We start from the raw sequence: 15,668 nt of genomic DNA, 5'->3' as shown, positions 1-15,668 counted from the left end.
CCAAAATGTCCCCACAATTTTAAGTCGGTCCCCGCCATGGTAGTTAAACCTGGAAAAACATGTGGATGCACCCCCCCCCCCCCCCACACACACACACACACACAACACATACACACACAACACACACACACAGTACAGTACATACAGAGACCTCCCTCCCTGCAGTGTTGTGTGTCAGTAGTGTTTTTATGACACCCACTTATTCTTTTTGCATTTTTCAATATTTTAGTATTTTGAAGGCAACCCTATAAATCACACACCTAAAAACTCACACTAAAAGACTCAAATGCAAATGGGATCAGCTACTTCAATTACAGATTTTTACTTGTCATTTGTTGCTAGGCAGAGCGCAATCATAGCATATTAGCAAAAAAAATAAATTTGTCATCCCCCCAATCATTTTAGCATTGGGAAGTTTGTAGGGCTCAATCATAACATGGTATCTCTTAGCATTTAAATTAAAAAACAAAAAAATAGCATTATTATAATGACATTTTATTTCAATTTCATTTTTAGCATTTTTACTTATAACTATATATAGTATAGAATATAGTATAAGTAGATCTGCGACTAACAATTATTTTGGTAATCGTTTAATTTGTTGCTATTTTTTTCAATTAATCACATTAGGAAAACATGTTTAATTAATCTTTGCTTTCAAATTGACAGTGCAGAAAATAGCACAACCACAAATTGAAGATTCAGTTACTGGTTGGATTATGTTGTTATGTTAATATTGCATAAATCACATCAGACAAACAATCTTAGATCCAAATGTATAAAATGTGTTTAATTATAATACAGTACATTATATAGTTTCCTCCCAGATGCTACAGAAGTCCCGAAAATACACAGAAATACCACATAAATAAGAGCTAAATCTGAAAGCACTAAAAAGAGCTTTTTCTCGTCACTCAAACAAGGCAAAACATTATTTATATCTTTTGCTTCCTGTCACTGACATTAAGTCAAATATAAACTCCATCTGAATAAAAGGATGAGGATTGTGTTTTAAAATGAGACAATAGCAGGAAAGAAGGCTCCTCCTCCTCCTCCCAATTGTGTTCCATCACCTCTGGCATCTCATCCTGCCCAACCCGAGCCGGCTTAGCTCAGTCTAAAGGAGAGCTCCCGGTGCCACGCAACACTGAGTACACTCTCAATGTAACCAAACCGTAGGACTATCCAGCAAGCTCCAGCGCTTTTGTCATAATTACACACAGTGTCATAAAAAATGTGTTAGTCGTCATTTGGTTCATATTAAGTGCAACCACTCCTTTAAGGTCTTGTCATTAAAAAGCTGAACTCAGTTCCTGTTTCCACCAAGTAGCACAGTTTTGTTCACTTTGATACAATGTGTTTGTGGAAGTCATCGTGGTGTAATCACTTTTGGCATCCTCGTGTTGGGGGTACAAAAAACTGTGGTAGGGTACAAAAAGGGGTGGGGATAGAGAAAGCACACTCCACTGATTGGAAGACAGAGAATAAATAGTCTCTGCTTGCAAGAGAGCTGTCGATAGACATTGTCATCTGTTGATTATTGAGCTATTTAAATAGCTAAGTCGCTACACACACACACAAACGGTAGCTACATTAGGATTTACCTGATCAAGCCGAGCCAATCTGGATTTGGCCAATTGGCAGCAATGTGGCTTTAGATAGAGCAAGGGCTTGAAACCAAAAATCCTGATCTACAATTTTGAAGCCAGGTAAATGTATATCAACCTCCCAAGAAGTCCTTATAAGGAGCTATAAAGCTAAAAAGGTTCAAGAGCTTTGGGGGCGGGGTTTGCAAAGTTGATCCTTTGAGAAGATGGACAGACAACCAGGTGCACATTCTTTTGAGAACTTTTTTGGGGATATCAGAGATGAAAAAATGTATCCGGAAGGTAGGTAAAACCGTTTGACTCCTTCCTTGGTAGCTAGTTACAGCAAGGACTCGATGGACCACAGGAACTTAGTCCTGGAACTAGAAACCTTCAGACAATGTTGTCTATAATTAAGTTACGGATAGAACGTTAAATCTATTTCTTAAAAAAAAAGTCCCTAATCAGGTAGGTTCCAACATTTGTCACATGATGTTTTGATGTTTTCCCAATCACTTTACAAGATGGAAAATAAACTCTGACAGGTGGAGAGTGACGTGCAGGTTCAGTTGCGAATTTCTCTGAAATCGAAAGAATGAGGAACTGTGAGTAGCAGATCAAAACGGACAAAGTAAATGTCAAGATATCCGCAAGGTTGATAAATGACGAGCCAGAAAAGTTTAGGAGAAACTAGAAATAACACAGCAATGGATGCAAAAACAAGGGAGAACCAAACCAAACTAAATTGTTTCCACTGGGTTTTTCCTGCGTCAAACGGACTCAACTGGTTCCGTAAATAACAATGGGCCAAGGGACTCTTTATGTTCCTTGAATAACATTTCCAAGAACAAAAAGTTCCATGCACTTGAAAAGCACTGATGGTATTCTAAATCTCCCGTGACGTTTTCCCTACCGCGGCTCATCTCGACAAAACCAAATCTTCAGCCCTCGCTCACACCGAGGAGATCAGGAGCTCCCATCCCCATTCTTGGTCTTGAGGACCACCAGGCTGACCATGACGGGAATCAGGAGGATGGGCGTGATCACCAGGGCGAAGATGATGGGCGGCGGCGGGTCGCTGAGCTCCTCCATGGGGCAGTCCTTGAAGAACTTGTGGTGGATGTCCACAAAGGTCTGCTCCACCAGAGGGTTGGGCCACGGGATGCCCAGGCAGTCGGAGATGTTCTCGGTGCAGATGCTCAAGTTGCTGTACAACCTAACGAGAAGCGACGGCAGCTCACCATCACGCTTACTACTTTCAAACACTACAGTGGTACCTGTGATTATTACTTTTCACTTGGTCAATAGGGAGTTTCTGTATCGCACATTTCACTTATGGTGGGGGTGGTCTGGAATGTAACCCCTGCGACGAAAGGGAAGATTAATGTTTGTTTTTTTTATAAAATAGTTATTAACTCATTCACTGCCATTGATGGCTATAGACGTCAAAAATTCATTTGAACTATTTATTTTAGTTTAAAATGTTTTTCCCTTTTTTATTGTACATTTAGAACAGATATAAAAAAAATATACTAATCGTGAGTAAACTAGTGAAGTCATGCCATTAATTATAATAAAAAAAATGTCATTGCCTGACACCCCTAATTTTTAAGAATCTTTTATTTTATTTTTTAAATAAAATATTATTAAAAACAAAAAATAAAATTACTTCTTTTTTTTAGGAAAAAAAGAAGAAAAGATCATTAAAAATTATTATAAAAAAATCGTAATATATCGCATGACTTCACTAGTTAACTCACGATTAACCACAAATTTTATATCTGTTCCAAATGTACAATATTTTTTTCTCTAGGTTTTCATAATCTTGTTAACAAAAGTGGAAAAAAATGTTAAACCAATAGAAATAGTTCAAATGAATTTTTGACGTCTATAGCCGTCAATGGCAGTGAATGAGTTAAAATTGCACAACATAAAATGGTGACTTTTTCTCGAGGGGAGGGGGGGGCTTGCATTGATTATAGGCAATTAAATTAATTTCATACCCAAGTAAATTGAGCTAGAGCTTGGTCAGGGTACAAATGAAACTCATAAGTCAAGGTACCACTGTGTTGGAATAAACTTGGACAGTGAAGTCCGCTTACCAGCTTACGTTACTCCAAGCACACCAGTTGGTGGTGTTCATGGCCTCCATGGCCACCTCAAAGTTGCAGAGGCAAATGGGGTCCAGGAGATCATACAGGCAGTCCATGGTGGCGCCCCCGAAAAAAGCATCACAGTAACCAAGGAATCTTGTACAACTGACAGTGGTTTGTGCACAAGCTGCAAGGAAGAGATTACAAATGAGCATTCAAAATCACCCACAAACCAGACATTGCATTACGTTCACCTGCACCTGCACATCTACAGTTGTGCTCGAAAGTTTACATACCCTTGTGAGTACAACTGTAAATGTCCAAAAGATAAACGTTGCTTAATGACACAAAAATGCTTTGAATCATCACCAAAATTCACATGCACATCTCTTCTCATGTCAAATTCAACCTCTAAAAATATCAAAACCATTGCCAAAGTATTTTTGGATTTTATGGACATTAAGCCCACATTAAGCCTTTTTCTCACCATACAGTGGACTCATAAATTTGCACACCTCTGGGGTATTTACAGTAAACTTAGAAGCAAAACTCTAATATGATGAGTGGTTTGTTTGTTTTTTGACAGTTTTTGTGCTCTTTCTTAAACACTCTTAAGAGGCCACAAGATGGCACCAAAGCTCTAGCTAATCGGAAAGTTGTAATTTGTGTCTAGGAAGTCAAAGCTCGAAATAATGGACTAATAGGAGGAAGAGCTTGTCCATTGCAGTCTATTGTCTGTTACAGTGTAATACTTTTTTTAGGCCTAAAAACACCCAGTACTAAATTATTGTACTGTATAGCTCCAGCTGTTGTGAAAGCATCCATCCATTAACTACCGCTTATCCAGGGTCTGGTCGCGGGGGCAGCAGCTTTAGCAGGGAAGCCCAGATTTCCCTCTCCCCAGCCACTTCAACCAGCTCCTCCGCCGGGATCCCAAAGCGTACCCTGGCCAGCCAAAAGACTCTCCAGCGTTTCCTGGGTCGTCCTCAGGGCCTGTCGCATCACATCCCCGGAACACATCTCCGGGGAGGCATCCTGAAGGCATCCGAACCAGATGCCCGAGCCACCTCAACTGGTTCCTCTCAACGTGGAGGCGTAGCGGCTCGACACTGAGAACCCTCTCGGATGACCGAGCTTTTCACCCAGTCGCTAAAGGAGAGCCCGGACACCCTGCGGAGGAAACTCATTTCGGCCACTTGTATCTGGGATCTGGTTCTTTCGGTCACGCCTCACAGCTTGTGACCACAGGTGAGGGTAGGAACGTAGATCGACCAGTAAATCGAGAGCGTCGCCTTTTCGACTCCTTCTTCACCACAACAGAGTCCGCATCACTGCAGATGCTGCACCAATCCGCCTGTCAATCACCCACTCCACCCTGACCTCACTCGTGATTTGTGAACAAGATTTCAAGATACTTGAAGTCCTCCGCTTGGGGCAGGATCTCATCCCCGACCCAGAGAGGGCACTTCACCCTTTTCCGACAGAGGACCATGGTCTCGGATTTGTAGGTGCTGATTTTCATCGCAACCGCTTCATACCGCTTCACACTCACCACTCCAGTGAGAGTTCTTGAGAGATTTTGGCTTGAAGAAGCCAACAGCACCACATCATCTGCAAAATGCAAAGATGCAATGCTAAGGCCACCAAACCGGACTCCCTCAACGCCTCGGCTGCGCCTAGGAATTCTGTCCATAAAAGTTATGAACAGAATCAGTGACAAAGGACAACCTTGGCGGAGTCCAACCCTCACTGGAAAAGAATTCGACTTATTGCCGTAATTGAAATTAATTTGACTTACTGCCGGATCAGGGGGCTCGGTACCCTGTACTCCCGAAGCACCCTCCACAGAACTCTCTGAGGGACACGGTCAAACGCCTTCTCCAAGTCCACAAAGCACATGTGGACTGGTTGGGCGAACTCCCATGCACCCTCGAGGATCCTGCCGAGTGTGTAGAGCTGGTCCACTGTTCGACGGCCGGGACAAAAATTGCACTGCTACTCCTGAATCTGAGATTCGACTTCTCGACGGACCCTCCTCTCCAGCACCCCTGAACAGACTTTTCCAGGGAGGCTGAGGAGTGTGATCCCGCTATCGTTGGAGCACACCGTCCGGTCCCCCTTCTTAAAAAGGGCAGTTAATCCACCACTATTGTTAATGCTACTGGCTTCTTAAAAAGGGGGACCGCCACCCCGGTCGGCCAATCCAGAGGCACTGTCCCAGATGTCCACGTGATGTTGTAGAGGCATGACAGCCCCACAACATCCAAAACCTTTAGGAAGTCCGGGCGGATCTCATCCACCCCCCGGAACTTTGCCACTGAGGAGCTTCCCAACCACCTCAATGACTTCGACCCCAGAGAAAGGAGAGCCCACCTCATAGTCCCAGACTCTGCTTCCTCCAAGGTGGAATTGAGGAGGTCTTTGAAGTATTCTCTCCACTGACTCACAACGTCCCGAGTTGAGGTTAGCAGCACTCCATCTACACTATATATAGTGTTAATGGTCCACTGCTTTCCTCTGCCGAGATGCCGGATTTTGGACCAGAATTTCCTCAAAGTCATCCAGAAGTTGTTTTCCATGGCCCCACTGAACTCCTACCAAGCCCGAGTTTTTGCCTCAGTGAACTTGCGGAAACACTATATGAATAAAAGTGAGTTGAGGTGAGTTAAGTCAATAAATATTATAGATATATAGATTGCGGTTTATAATTTGCAGTTGGCTTTAGCGTTTAGCAGTACAAAGTAGCGCTACACGGCTAACATGGCTCCTAAACCCTGGCAGAAAGTTATATGCGAGGCTGGTAAAGTGGTATTCGTGTCAAAGTATCAGAGCATTCTTAGGGCGTATGGTGCGGAGTATTGGTGGTGAAGGTGTGTGTCACCACTCGTACTCAGTCGCTATTGCGTATTATAATTTTGAGTTGGTTCTTATTGAAACTGTGCAGGTGTAGGCTACCTAATAAAATGGTGTAAATAAGATTGTTCCACATACCGCTTGGTGAGGCGGTGTCTCCCAAGGTGGCATCTGGAGGGGAAACAGTTGCGATTACAAGTTTGAATGGCATGCATGCAATACAAAACACAATTTGAACCCAAAAATAATGCAGCTTCATGTGTTCTACAGGAAGACATCTGCAGCTGGATAAAGGGGAATCGCGAGCACACACACGCACACACGATCTCACACACTCACCACAGAAAAAGGAGAAGAACACCACAATCAACCCAAGCGCTCCCTTCATGTCAGAATAAATGACTCAGGGTGTCTCCTCCCGCACGGATGACCCTGAACAAAGACGCTGAGGCCCAGCGAGGCATAACAGGAAGCGGCGTCAGGATGAGAGCGACGCGGCGTAAAACCCTCGCCAGCAGATGTCCGACGGAGAGCTACCCTGCCCGCCTCGCCAGATGTTCCCCTCAGATCAGCCCCACGGCCCCCGCGCCTCGGCGGCAGCTCTTCCCGTCTCCGACTGGCGCTTCCCTAGGATGGTTCTGCCTTCTGGAGGGGGTGGAGGCAACACAGATTGTCCTCTCCATTCTCCCCCAAATAAAAAAGAAGGAAGCACACCCAAAGCGAGCTGGGCTGGACTCACATCTGAAAACCCTTTACTCCTCAACTCTTGTTCTGCTTTTTAGTCTCACTTTCTCACAGTGGAAGGCCTGGCCAGACTCACAGCATGTGATTTATTTGCCTTTTTTTTTGGGGGGGGGGGGGGGTTGCCTCAGCCAAATAGGAAACATAAGCAAATATTTAAAGCTTCTCGGGGGCTGGATGGGAATCACGACTGTGCAAGCGGCACAGATCGATATTTGGCTTAATTTGAGCCAAATAAAAGACAAACTAACACGTGCGAGTTAAGCAAACGAGTTTGATCTGCTCCCAGTCCCAATATGACTGTTCTTCATCCATTACAGTCTTCTGCCTTCCCAAAAGCACAGTGATTCCAAAGTTACACTTTAATAACAACTAATCATGTCTAATAACTACTCACACCCAGTAGTCTGCAGACCTCGGGAGAAAGGTCTTAGTGATTTTCTGGTCTTTCATTAGTGGGCTAACTTCTGGTCCATGGAGGCCGCCAAAGCGATTCTGCTGTTCAAAGTAAATTCCTATATGTGCACCTTAATGCAAATTTCCGCCAGGGACTGATTTGTATTAGTAGAGATTTTTTGCGGACTAGCAACCATTCAATGTGGGGATGTCTGAAGGGTTGAGTGCTGACATATATTACCAATCGGAATCTAATTGCCAAATTGGTGGCGGGGGTGCTGGCGTACATTCCCACTCCAGACATATATTGTGATACCAGTTAGAGTAACAGAGTAAAAGTGGTGAGTTTATTAAATTAAGAGCAGAAGGTGAGCAGGGTACCAGGATATGACGTGACTGAACTGGACTTGATAGGACTGGACTGGAATCGACTTGAACTCGACTTGCACTTGTCTGGATTCAACTAGCACTTGACTTGCGCTTAACTGGACTTGACTTGCACTCAACTGGACTTGACTGGATTCGACTTGCACTTGACTTGACTTGACTTGCACTTGTCTGGATTCAACTTGCACTCGACTTGCGCTTAACTGCACTTGACTTGTACTCGACTTGTACTTGTCTGGATTCAACTTGCACTCGACTTGCGCTTAACTGGACTTGACTTGCACTCAACTTGCACTCAACTGGACTTGACTGGATTCGACTTGCACTTGACTTGACTTGACTTGCACTTGCACTCAACTTGCGCTAAACTGCACTTGACTTGTACTCGACTTGTACTTGTCTGGATTCAACTTGCACTCGACTTCCGCTTAACTGAACTTGACTTGCACTCGTCTGGATTCAACTTGCACTCGACTTGCGCTTACCTGGACTTGACTTGCACCGGACTTGATCGAATTGCACTGGACTTGATCAACTTGCACTTAACTGGACTTGACATGACATGGCAGAACAGGACGAGATGTGACCGGACTTGACTTGGCTGGCTGTGGCTTTTGGCTTGACTTGGCAGGCTGTGGCTATGACTTTGGTGTTGGCTTGGCTGCGGCTTTGACTGGGCTTGGGGTTTGAGATGTGGCTAGGTAACAAGACGTGACTACAACAAACCAAACATAACACCAACAATGCATCCACACTGACTAAACAAACCCCGGAGACTAAGGCCCCTTCCAGACGTAAGGAAAGCCGGCTTCGTTCCTCAAACTAATCTCGTACACACAGAAGCATTTCAAGACTTCCATGTGTCCAAAAGAAGACGCTGAGAACGTTTAACGGCTGTAATGTATATGCCAAGTTTGGAGTGGCGCTGTAGCGCAGCCACAGGGAGCTAACGGAAAGCGTAGAAGAAGAATCAGCGAAGAAGACGAACACTTCTTTTTTTTCTAACTTTATTGCAATCCACAGAACAAACATGGGCTTTGCATGTATCAAAACAACATAAAAAAGACGAACACAGGAGAAATGACAATGGCAGGTGATTCAAATACAACACCGCTTGTTAAACGTGGGAATAAAGAAGCAAAATATTTTGCTGCAAAAGCATAAACAAGATAAAAAGGCTGCGCAAAACGACTACGACACGGCTATCTGCCATTGTTGTTGACAGACTGACGGTTTGCGAGCAGTCACGCGAGAATTGGCGTATACGTCATCAATCTGCAACAATGCGTCGTCATCAAGCTGCGACCATTACGTCATCACTGGAGGAGTATCCTGCATATGGTGTCCAGGCTTGAAAATTTTGAAATCTTTCCACTCTGGAGCCTGGTTTCAAAATTGATCGGTTTCAAGCTCCGAAACCGCGCCATCGTGTGGACGAACGGCAAGAAACTTCTGAGGATACATTGAAACTGGCTTTCGTGTGGACGGGGGCCTAAATACAACCCTACTAATTACTCAACAAGACACACCTGGGAAAGACACAAGTGGCTGAGGGCACTGATTGGTCAAGACAGTGGGAAGCGAAGTTGGAGTCTTCCTTTTTCTTTTGTGTAATCAGCAGTAAACATCCATCTATTTTCTTAACCACTTGTCCTCACAAGGGTCACAGGGGGCGCTGGAGCCTATCCAAGCTGGCTTCGGGCAGTAGGCAGGGTACACCCTGAACTAGTTGCCAGCCAATCACAGGGCACACAGAGACGAACAACCATCCACACTCACAATCACACCTAGGGACAATTTGGAGTGTTCAATTAACCTGCCATGCATGTTTTTGGAATGTGGGAGGAAACTGGAACACCCGGAGAAAACTCACGCAAGCACGGGGAGAACATGCAAACTCCACCCAGGAAGGCTGAAGCCCGGACTCGATCTCACGTCCTCTGCACTAGGAGGCGGATGTGCTAACCAGTCATCCACCGTGCCGCCTAACAGTAAACCAAGGTCGATTTAACAAAATGCAGCCATTTCTCGATCAGATTAGATTTACAAACTGGGCTGATCTCATATCTAAAATGATGCATCACTACCTTCTACTGGTGGTTCTGCATCAGTGAAGTTGTTTCCGACTTGAAATTGAAATTGAAATCCTTAACTAGTATGCATGTTTTATAATACCCCCCCCCCCCACCCCCCTTTGACCCATGCGCCCACGCTGCTGTACAAGATTGCTGCATCATCAAATGTGTCCAGATCTTCTCCAAAAATGTCTCAACTACTTCCTTGCCCTGTGAATTTGACCGCTTCTTGTAAATCGGTTTGGGATTTTCAATGCGCCCTGAACTGTTTGTCAAAATGATTGCTGTGATAACAAAGCAGCCCAAGACTTTTCATGGAACTTTACATGTCACAGAATCAGCTCATGGGGCCTCTCTTGACATCTGCTAGCCGAGGCGCTTTTTGATTTAGTAATGACATCAGGAAGTGTCTTTTCTGCTTTTCTGCAGAGGAGGAGCTACGACTTGGGGGAGGTGTGTGTGTGGAAGGGGGGGGGGGGGCATATGATGAGGAACAGCAAAGGGGCAATCGCTCACTTGCAAACTCGCGCCGGTTTCACAACAACACTGCCTCAGTCACAGTGTGGGGGCCCAATGACGAACAAATTCAGGAAGTTGCGCCAGGTGGGGCACGGTTTCACTTAACCTTTCTCCGAGGCTTCGGCTGATGAGACCTCACCGGGAGTTTGTGTTGGATTGGAGCACAGAGAACACACACGCACACATATACATGGATCTTGGCTGAGGTCGTCGTCTCCCAGATCGCTCAGCTCTTTTGAGTTTAGGAATATGATGCCAAATATTCCCCGCAGGAGAGGACACACACAGTCAATCAAAACACTCAACATATTATGATGTGATACAGTGTGTGGGTGTGGGTGTTATTATGTAATTATGAAGAATTAAACAAGACACTTACTGGCAATGGCGTTTATCATCTCTGTTGATTGATACACTGTAAAGAAAACATGTCAGTAACATAGGAAATACAACTTGAGTACTATGTGTGCTAGGTCACTTTTCTTCTGCCAAGGACTGTTTGTTCGGCTGATTGATTGGTGAGCAGGATTATAGAAAAAACATCTTCCAAAATACTATAAAAAATATTTAGACTTTTCTTTGTACAGCAACGATATATGGAAAGTTGGAAGACAGTCCAGCATGGATGCAAATGAGGATTATTGAGATTTGACAGATTTATTTACAATGACAATATTCTTACCTACTGTGGTGGCGGACTGCATATTCAACTTTTCATCCACCAGACAGCATACTGGGGTACACCAGGCTGTATGAGGGAAAGAAATAAACATTCATATCAATAAGTAAATTGAATTGTATTTGCTTTACTGTGGTTCCAAAAGGTGAAGCAAATAAAAAGCATCAGTGACAATGATGCCAAACTTTTATTTTAAACATCTGGATCAGGATTTCACAACAAAAGCAGCTTTGTAAATTAAACTAAACTTGCTTCCAAAAGAAAAAAATGAAATACAGTATTCAATGAAAGGGCCTTTAAAGAGATGAAAGCTCCTGGGAATTCCTACTCAGAGGTGAGCCCTGAAGTACACCTCACTGTACTGTATATAAAGCGAGAAAGTTTCACTTACCGCACATGAGAAGAAAAGAGACGGCAAAGACGATGTGAAACCTGCTCGATGTCATGTTGCCCAACAATGCTCTGTCCTTCTCCCACTTGGAGGCCAGTTAGGGGTTACATATCCCAACGTTTTTTTCCCCTTCTTTTTTTAACAGGAAGGCTTCATAAAATAACAGGAAGCCCACGTTTCCTAGGATGGGCGTTTTTCCTGCCAAAGAGGACAGAGAGGCTGTGATAAGGTAGACTCTGCTACTGATGTAGCGCCATCCCTGGCTCTCATCCCGCCCCCCTCTGGTTTCACGAGCTGGGAGAGAGAGAGAGAGATGCTCCATCACTTGTAACACCTACTCTCTGACAGTGTCACATTTTGTAGTAGAGTGGAACCTCCAAAATTTAACAGGATCCCTTTTTTTTTCTTGTGATATCTTGCGTATTGATTTTGTTCCGTGACCAAGTATGTAACTAAATAAATTGGGAATTACAGTATGTTGAGACAAGTTGAAAGTCACAACTGTATTGTGTACCTTTAAGGGGCGTGGGCTAATTTGTTTGTTTGCTCATATATGATGTCACGGCAGTTCATACTAGCATGCTATTCAGGCTAGTATGCTAGCTAATACTTTTGATGAGCCTCATGTGATAGTGGTTTGATTGTGCTGAATAATTAAACCACTAAATACGGTTATTTCTGTAACAAGTTTCAATTTCCCCATCATATGGCATCTATATTCAATTACAAACCTCATTTGTGGAGAGGGGCGTCAATTATGCGGTCCCTAACTATTGTGGTTATAAACAGACCAGACCACGTTTTAAGTAACATTTTTAACTGTCGTTGACCTTATTAGTGTTGTTCCAATACCGTTCTTTGGCCCCTGATAACGATTCCAGTTTTGCCGTACCAATACTTATAGGTTTGTTTTGTTTTTTCAACATGAAAAAGCTGCCCTGCCATTGGTTCAGAGCATTCAAGATGCTGCACCCAAAGTCCTTTGTTAGCGTTGGAAATAATGAAATCAGATGCTGAGTTTCCAAATGCCAGGCAAGAGGTCTAGAGGAAGACCAAAGAAGAGGTTTATATATGTAGTTAAAGAGGACATGAAGGTGATTGGTATGAGAGCAGAGAATCGGGAGGACAGGGTTAGATGGAGGCAACTGAAGGCAAAAGCCAAAAGGAAAAGAAGATGGCATGTTACTTGTTAGTACTTGCCGAGGCCAATACCACTGTTTGTATGCAGTGTCGGGGCCTCTCCCGATACCGGTATCGGAACAACACTAGGCCTTGTTCCCTTGTCAAGTATTACAGTTGCATATTTATCAAGCAACCTGAAGTTTACCACACAATGACATGTAAGAGACACCTCATGGAAGCTACATTAAGTTTGCTATTGCTTACCAAGACAAAACAACACAACCAAAACAAAATAATATTATACAACTGTAAAAAAAACACTGTTAAAAAATATAGACAAAATTTGTGAAATTCACTTTAAACTCATCTTTAAATATTGTTGACATCAACATATTTTGCTGAGCAGGTAGAACAGAGCCATGTGCACCTATGTCTTCCTATGTAGCAATCAGTTCCATTTTTTTTTTAAGCTGAAGGTTGTCATCACATTTTTCTTCTTTAGTTTTGCTGACATGCTGATGAACAAAAAGCAAAAACTCCTGTGGAATTGCCATTGACTTCATTAGTCACTTCATATAAAACAAATCAGATTGATTGGGGGTTTCACTCTAGCAAAAAATAATTACCTCATTTCCCAAAAATACACTTGGCTGCTCACTGAGCTGTAGCCTAACAGGCAATCAGCAATTCAAATGTAGATAGCTTTGACGAAGCTTTCTAACTGTTAGACCACCGTACAACTGGATGCATGTGTAGTAAATATAGCCTGCGTGTTCTGATGCTTCTCAATTTAGAAACCAAATAATATACTATCACGTGTTATCAATATGCATTCAGCATCACTGATTTACATCATTAAATGAGGTCTTAAATTTAATTTAAAGATATATTTATTGCTCCAGTGTCAAATCGACATATAGTCCACATCGTATTGCATCAAAGCGGACAGATTTCCGCTCAAGTAGTGAAAGATTTTGACTGATATCTCCTACTTGCACCAATTCAGCCTGCCATCATTCAAATGTACTTCCACATGCTTGCCGTCTCTCTTGGGCGTTGCATCAACGCGTTACAGATTCCCCACAGCAGTTGCCAAAAGCAACACGCCCAGTTGACATTAAGCACAATCAAAATTCCTCCTGATAAGGCCTCAAATCTTGACAGCTTATCTTCCGCTGGTTGTTTGCTTTGCTACAGTTCACCATCAACGCTCTGTACACGCAAACTTCAATTTTCCCCACTGTGTAATTAGTAAGCAGGATTGCATGAACGTCCAAACCACAACAGGCATGTGTGATGTTAGCTTAGCATGATAGCCGTGAAAACAATCTCAATAATACTGAACCCACTGGAGATGGATATGCATGTTTGGCACACTGGAGCATTAAATGAGGCTCAACGGCGCCCTCGTGTGTGACATCCAAGACTACAACTTGGCATTTGCGCTTTCGTGCAAGGTACCATTAAACTAACGAAAAATAAAAAAATTAAGGGCTAATTATTTTTGCTTACACTACCCATAAATCCTATGGAGGTAGAATCCGAATGTCATTGAAATATGGAATAATCCAATATTGAAATGTGTGAAACATAAAAAATTAAACTTAGAAGGCAGAATACAGCGTTTCAGTGGCTTTAGTGCTTCACTGATTTAAAAATGCTTTGGGGGACAGAGGTTTTATAGCCAATATATTGCGTTTTTAAGTGAAAATATATATAGATTTTTTTTACCGCATGGCTGCATGAGTCAGTATAAGGGATGAGTATACCAGTGATTCATCATCATCATCATCATTATTATTATTATTACAGTAGTAGTAGTAGTGTTTTAATCTAATGTAGGCATTTATGTAAGTAGTCATGTTTTTTTTAGGCATCTTATTATGTAATGTTGGGGTATTAAGACAGATGGTGATGGTAAAATGTTGTGGGTATTCGTGTGGACTAAGGAATTAGTGTTTTTACACGATAGTGCACATTCCCCTAGCCCAGGGGTGGGCAAACTCGGTCCTCGATGGCTGCGGGTTTTGGATGTTTATTGATCAGCTCATCAGCAAGCCCTGCATAAATCTGATAACGATCCTGTTGATTGGAATCAGATGCGCGCCTGGATAGTGGATTGTTTGTTTGGATTAAATTATTTTTTGTTACTCACGGTAAACGTGTTCTCATCTTGGTTCATTTAGGTAGTGGGGAGGGGTTTTGGTTGGGTCATCAAACTACTCGTTAGTGGGAAACTAACGTCACTGTAGGCAGAGGCATTACTTAGTAGTCCCTCGATGAATGAATACATGTTTTGTAATGTATGTTAAATGAACGTTAAAAGCCACTGACACAATAACCTATTGGAATGTGACACTTTAAAGCTTTCAAACATGAGTTGCAATTCTACGTTATGTACCTGAAGGCACCATTAGCCGAAAAGGACCTTCTTGAGCTTTCACTTCTTCCATGACTATACTGGGAAAATTACCTCGCTCGCCCCCTAGAGGAGGATCTCAGAACGACAAATGGAGTGTTTGACGACTGAAGCAGCTGCTGGATCGCTTCCAACTTTTCTGATCGATTACTAGTAATCACCCATTAAAGTCTCTCTTTATGGCCCGCTTCAAAACCAGGACGTAGCGTTTGTGACTCAGAAGTGTAGTAATTTATTTTCTGACGAGTGGCGATCTACGACTAATCGTTGGCGTTAGAGGAAGAGGAGGCTGGCGGCCCCACGCACGACACTTCCTCCATTCCCCAGACGGCGCAAAAACAATTTAACCATAAATTCTCCTCCCCTGACCCACGGATACGTCACCGTGCTGCTGTTGCTGCTACTGA

The 15,668-nt window shown here is 43.2% G+C and overlaps 1 protein-coding gene across 6 annotated transcripts; it reads right to left on the bottom strand.

Annotated features, from left to right (window-relative positions):
* Positions 1-764: 764 nt before the first annotated feature.
* ramp2 (receptor (G protein-coupled) activity modifying protein 2) lies at positions 765-15,662 on the bottom strand. 6 transcript variants are annotated; one of them, XM_077555922.1, is made up of 7 exons: positions 14,998-15,662; positions 11,721-13,357; positions 11,333-11,398; positions 11,030-11,065; positions 6,671-6,703; positions 3,689-3,866; positions 765-2,802 (listed from the first exon to the last, which is right to left on the bottom strand). In XM_077555922.1, the coding sequence occupies exons 2-7, from the start codon at positions 11,773-11,775 to the stop codon at positions 2,553-2,555; spliced, it is 618 nt and encodes a 205-aa protein (XP_077412048.1). In that variant the 5' UTR covers positions 11,776-13,357; positions 14,998-15,662; the 3' UTR covers positions 765-2,552. The 6 variants fall into 6 exon arrangements, with proteins under 6 accessions (XP_077412048.1, XP_077412049.1, XP_077412050.1 ...); XM_077555923.1 differs by having other exon boundaries at positions 11,721-11,918; XM_077555924.1 differs by having other exon boundaries at positions 11,721-11,918; positions 15,244-15,662.
* Between the last annotated feature and the right edge of the window lie 6 nt (positions 15,663-15,668).

Source organism: Vanacampus margaritifer, chromosome 2 (assembly GCF_051991255.1).
Source record: "Vanacampus margaritifer isolate UIUO_Vmar chromosome 2, RoL_Vmar_1.0, whole genome shotgun sequence".
NCBI lineage: Eukaryota > Metazoa > Chordata > Actinopteri > Syngnathiformes > Syngnathidae > Vanacampus > Vanacampus margaritifer.
The sequence above is the reverse complement of the archived record's forward strand: the minus strand, read 5'-3'. Positions and strand labels throughout refer to the sequence as shown.

Excerpts from the sequence above, each read along its gene's own strand:
- ramp2 (XM_077555922.1), bottom strand. The coding sequence starts at position 11,775 with ATGACATCGAGCAGGTTTCACATCGTCTTTGCCGTCTCTTTTCTTCTC. Across the intron at positions 11,399-11,720 it reads CTCTTTTCTTCTCATGTGCG|CCTGGTGTACCCCAGTATGC; the intron begins GTAAGTGAAACT and ends TCCCTCATACAG. Across the intron at positions 6,704-11,029 it reads GATGATAAACGCCATTGCCA|ATGCCACCTTGGGAGACACC; the intron begins GTAAGTGTCTTG and ends TTTCCCCTCCAG.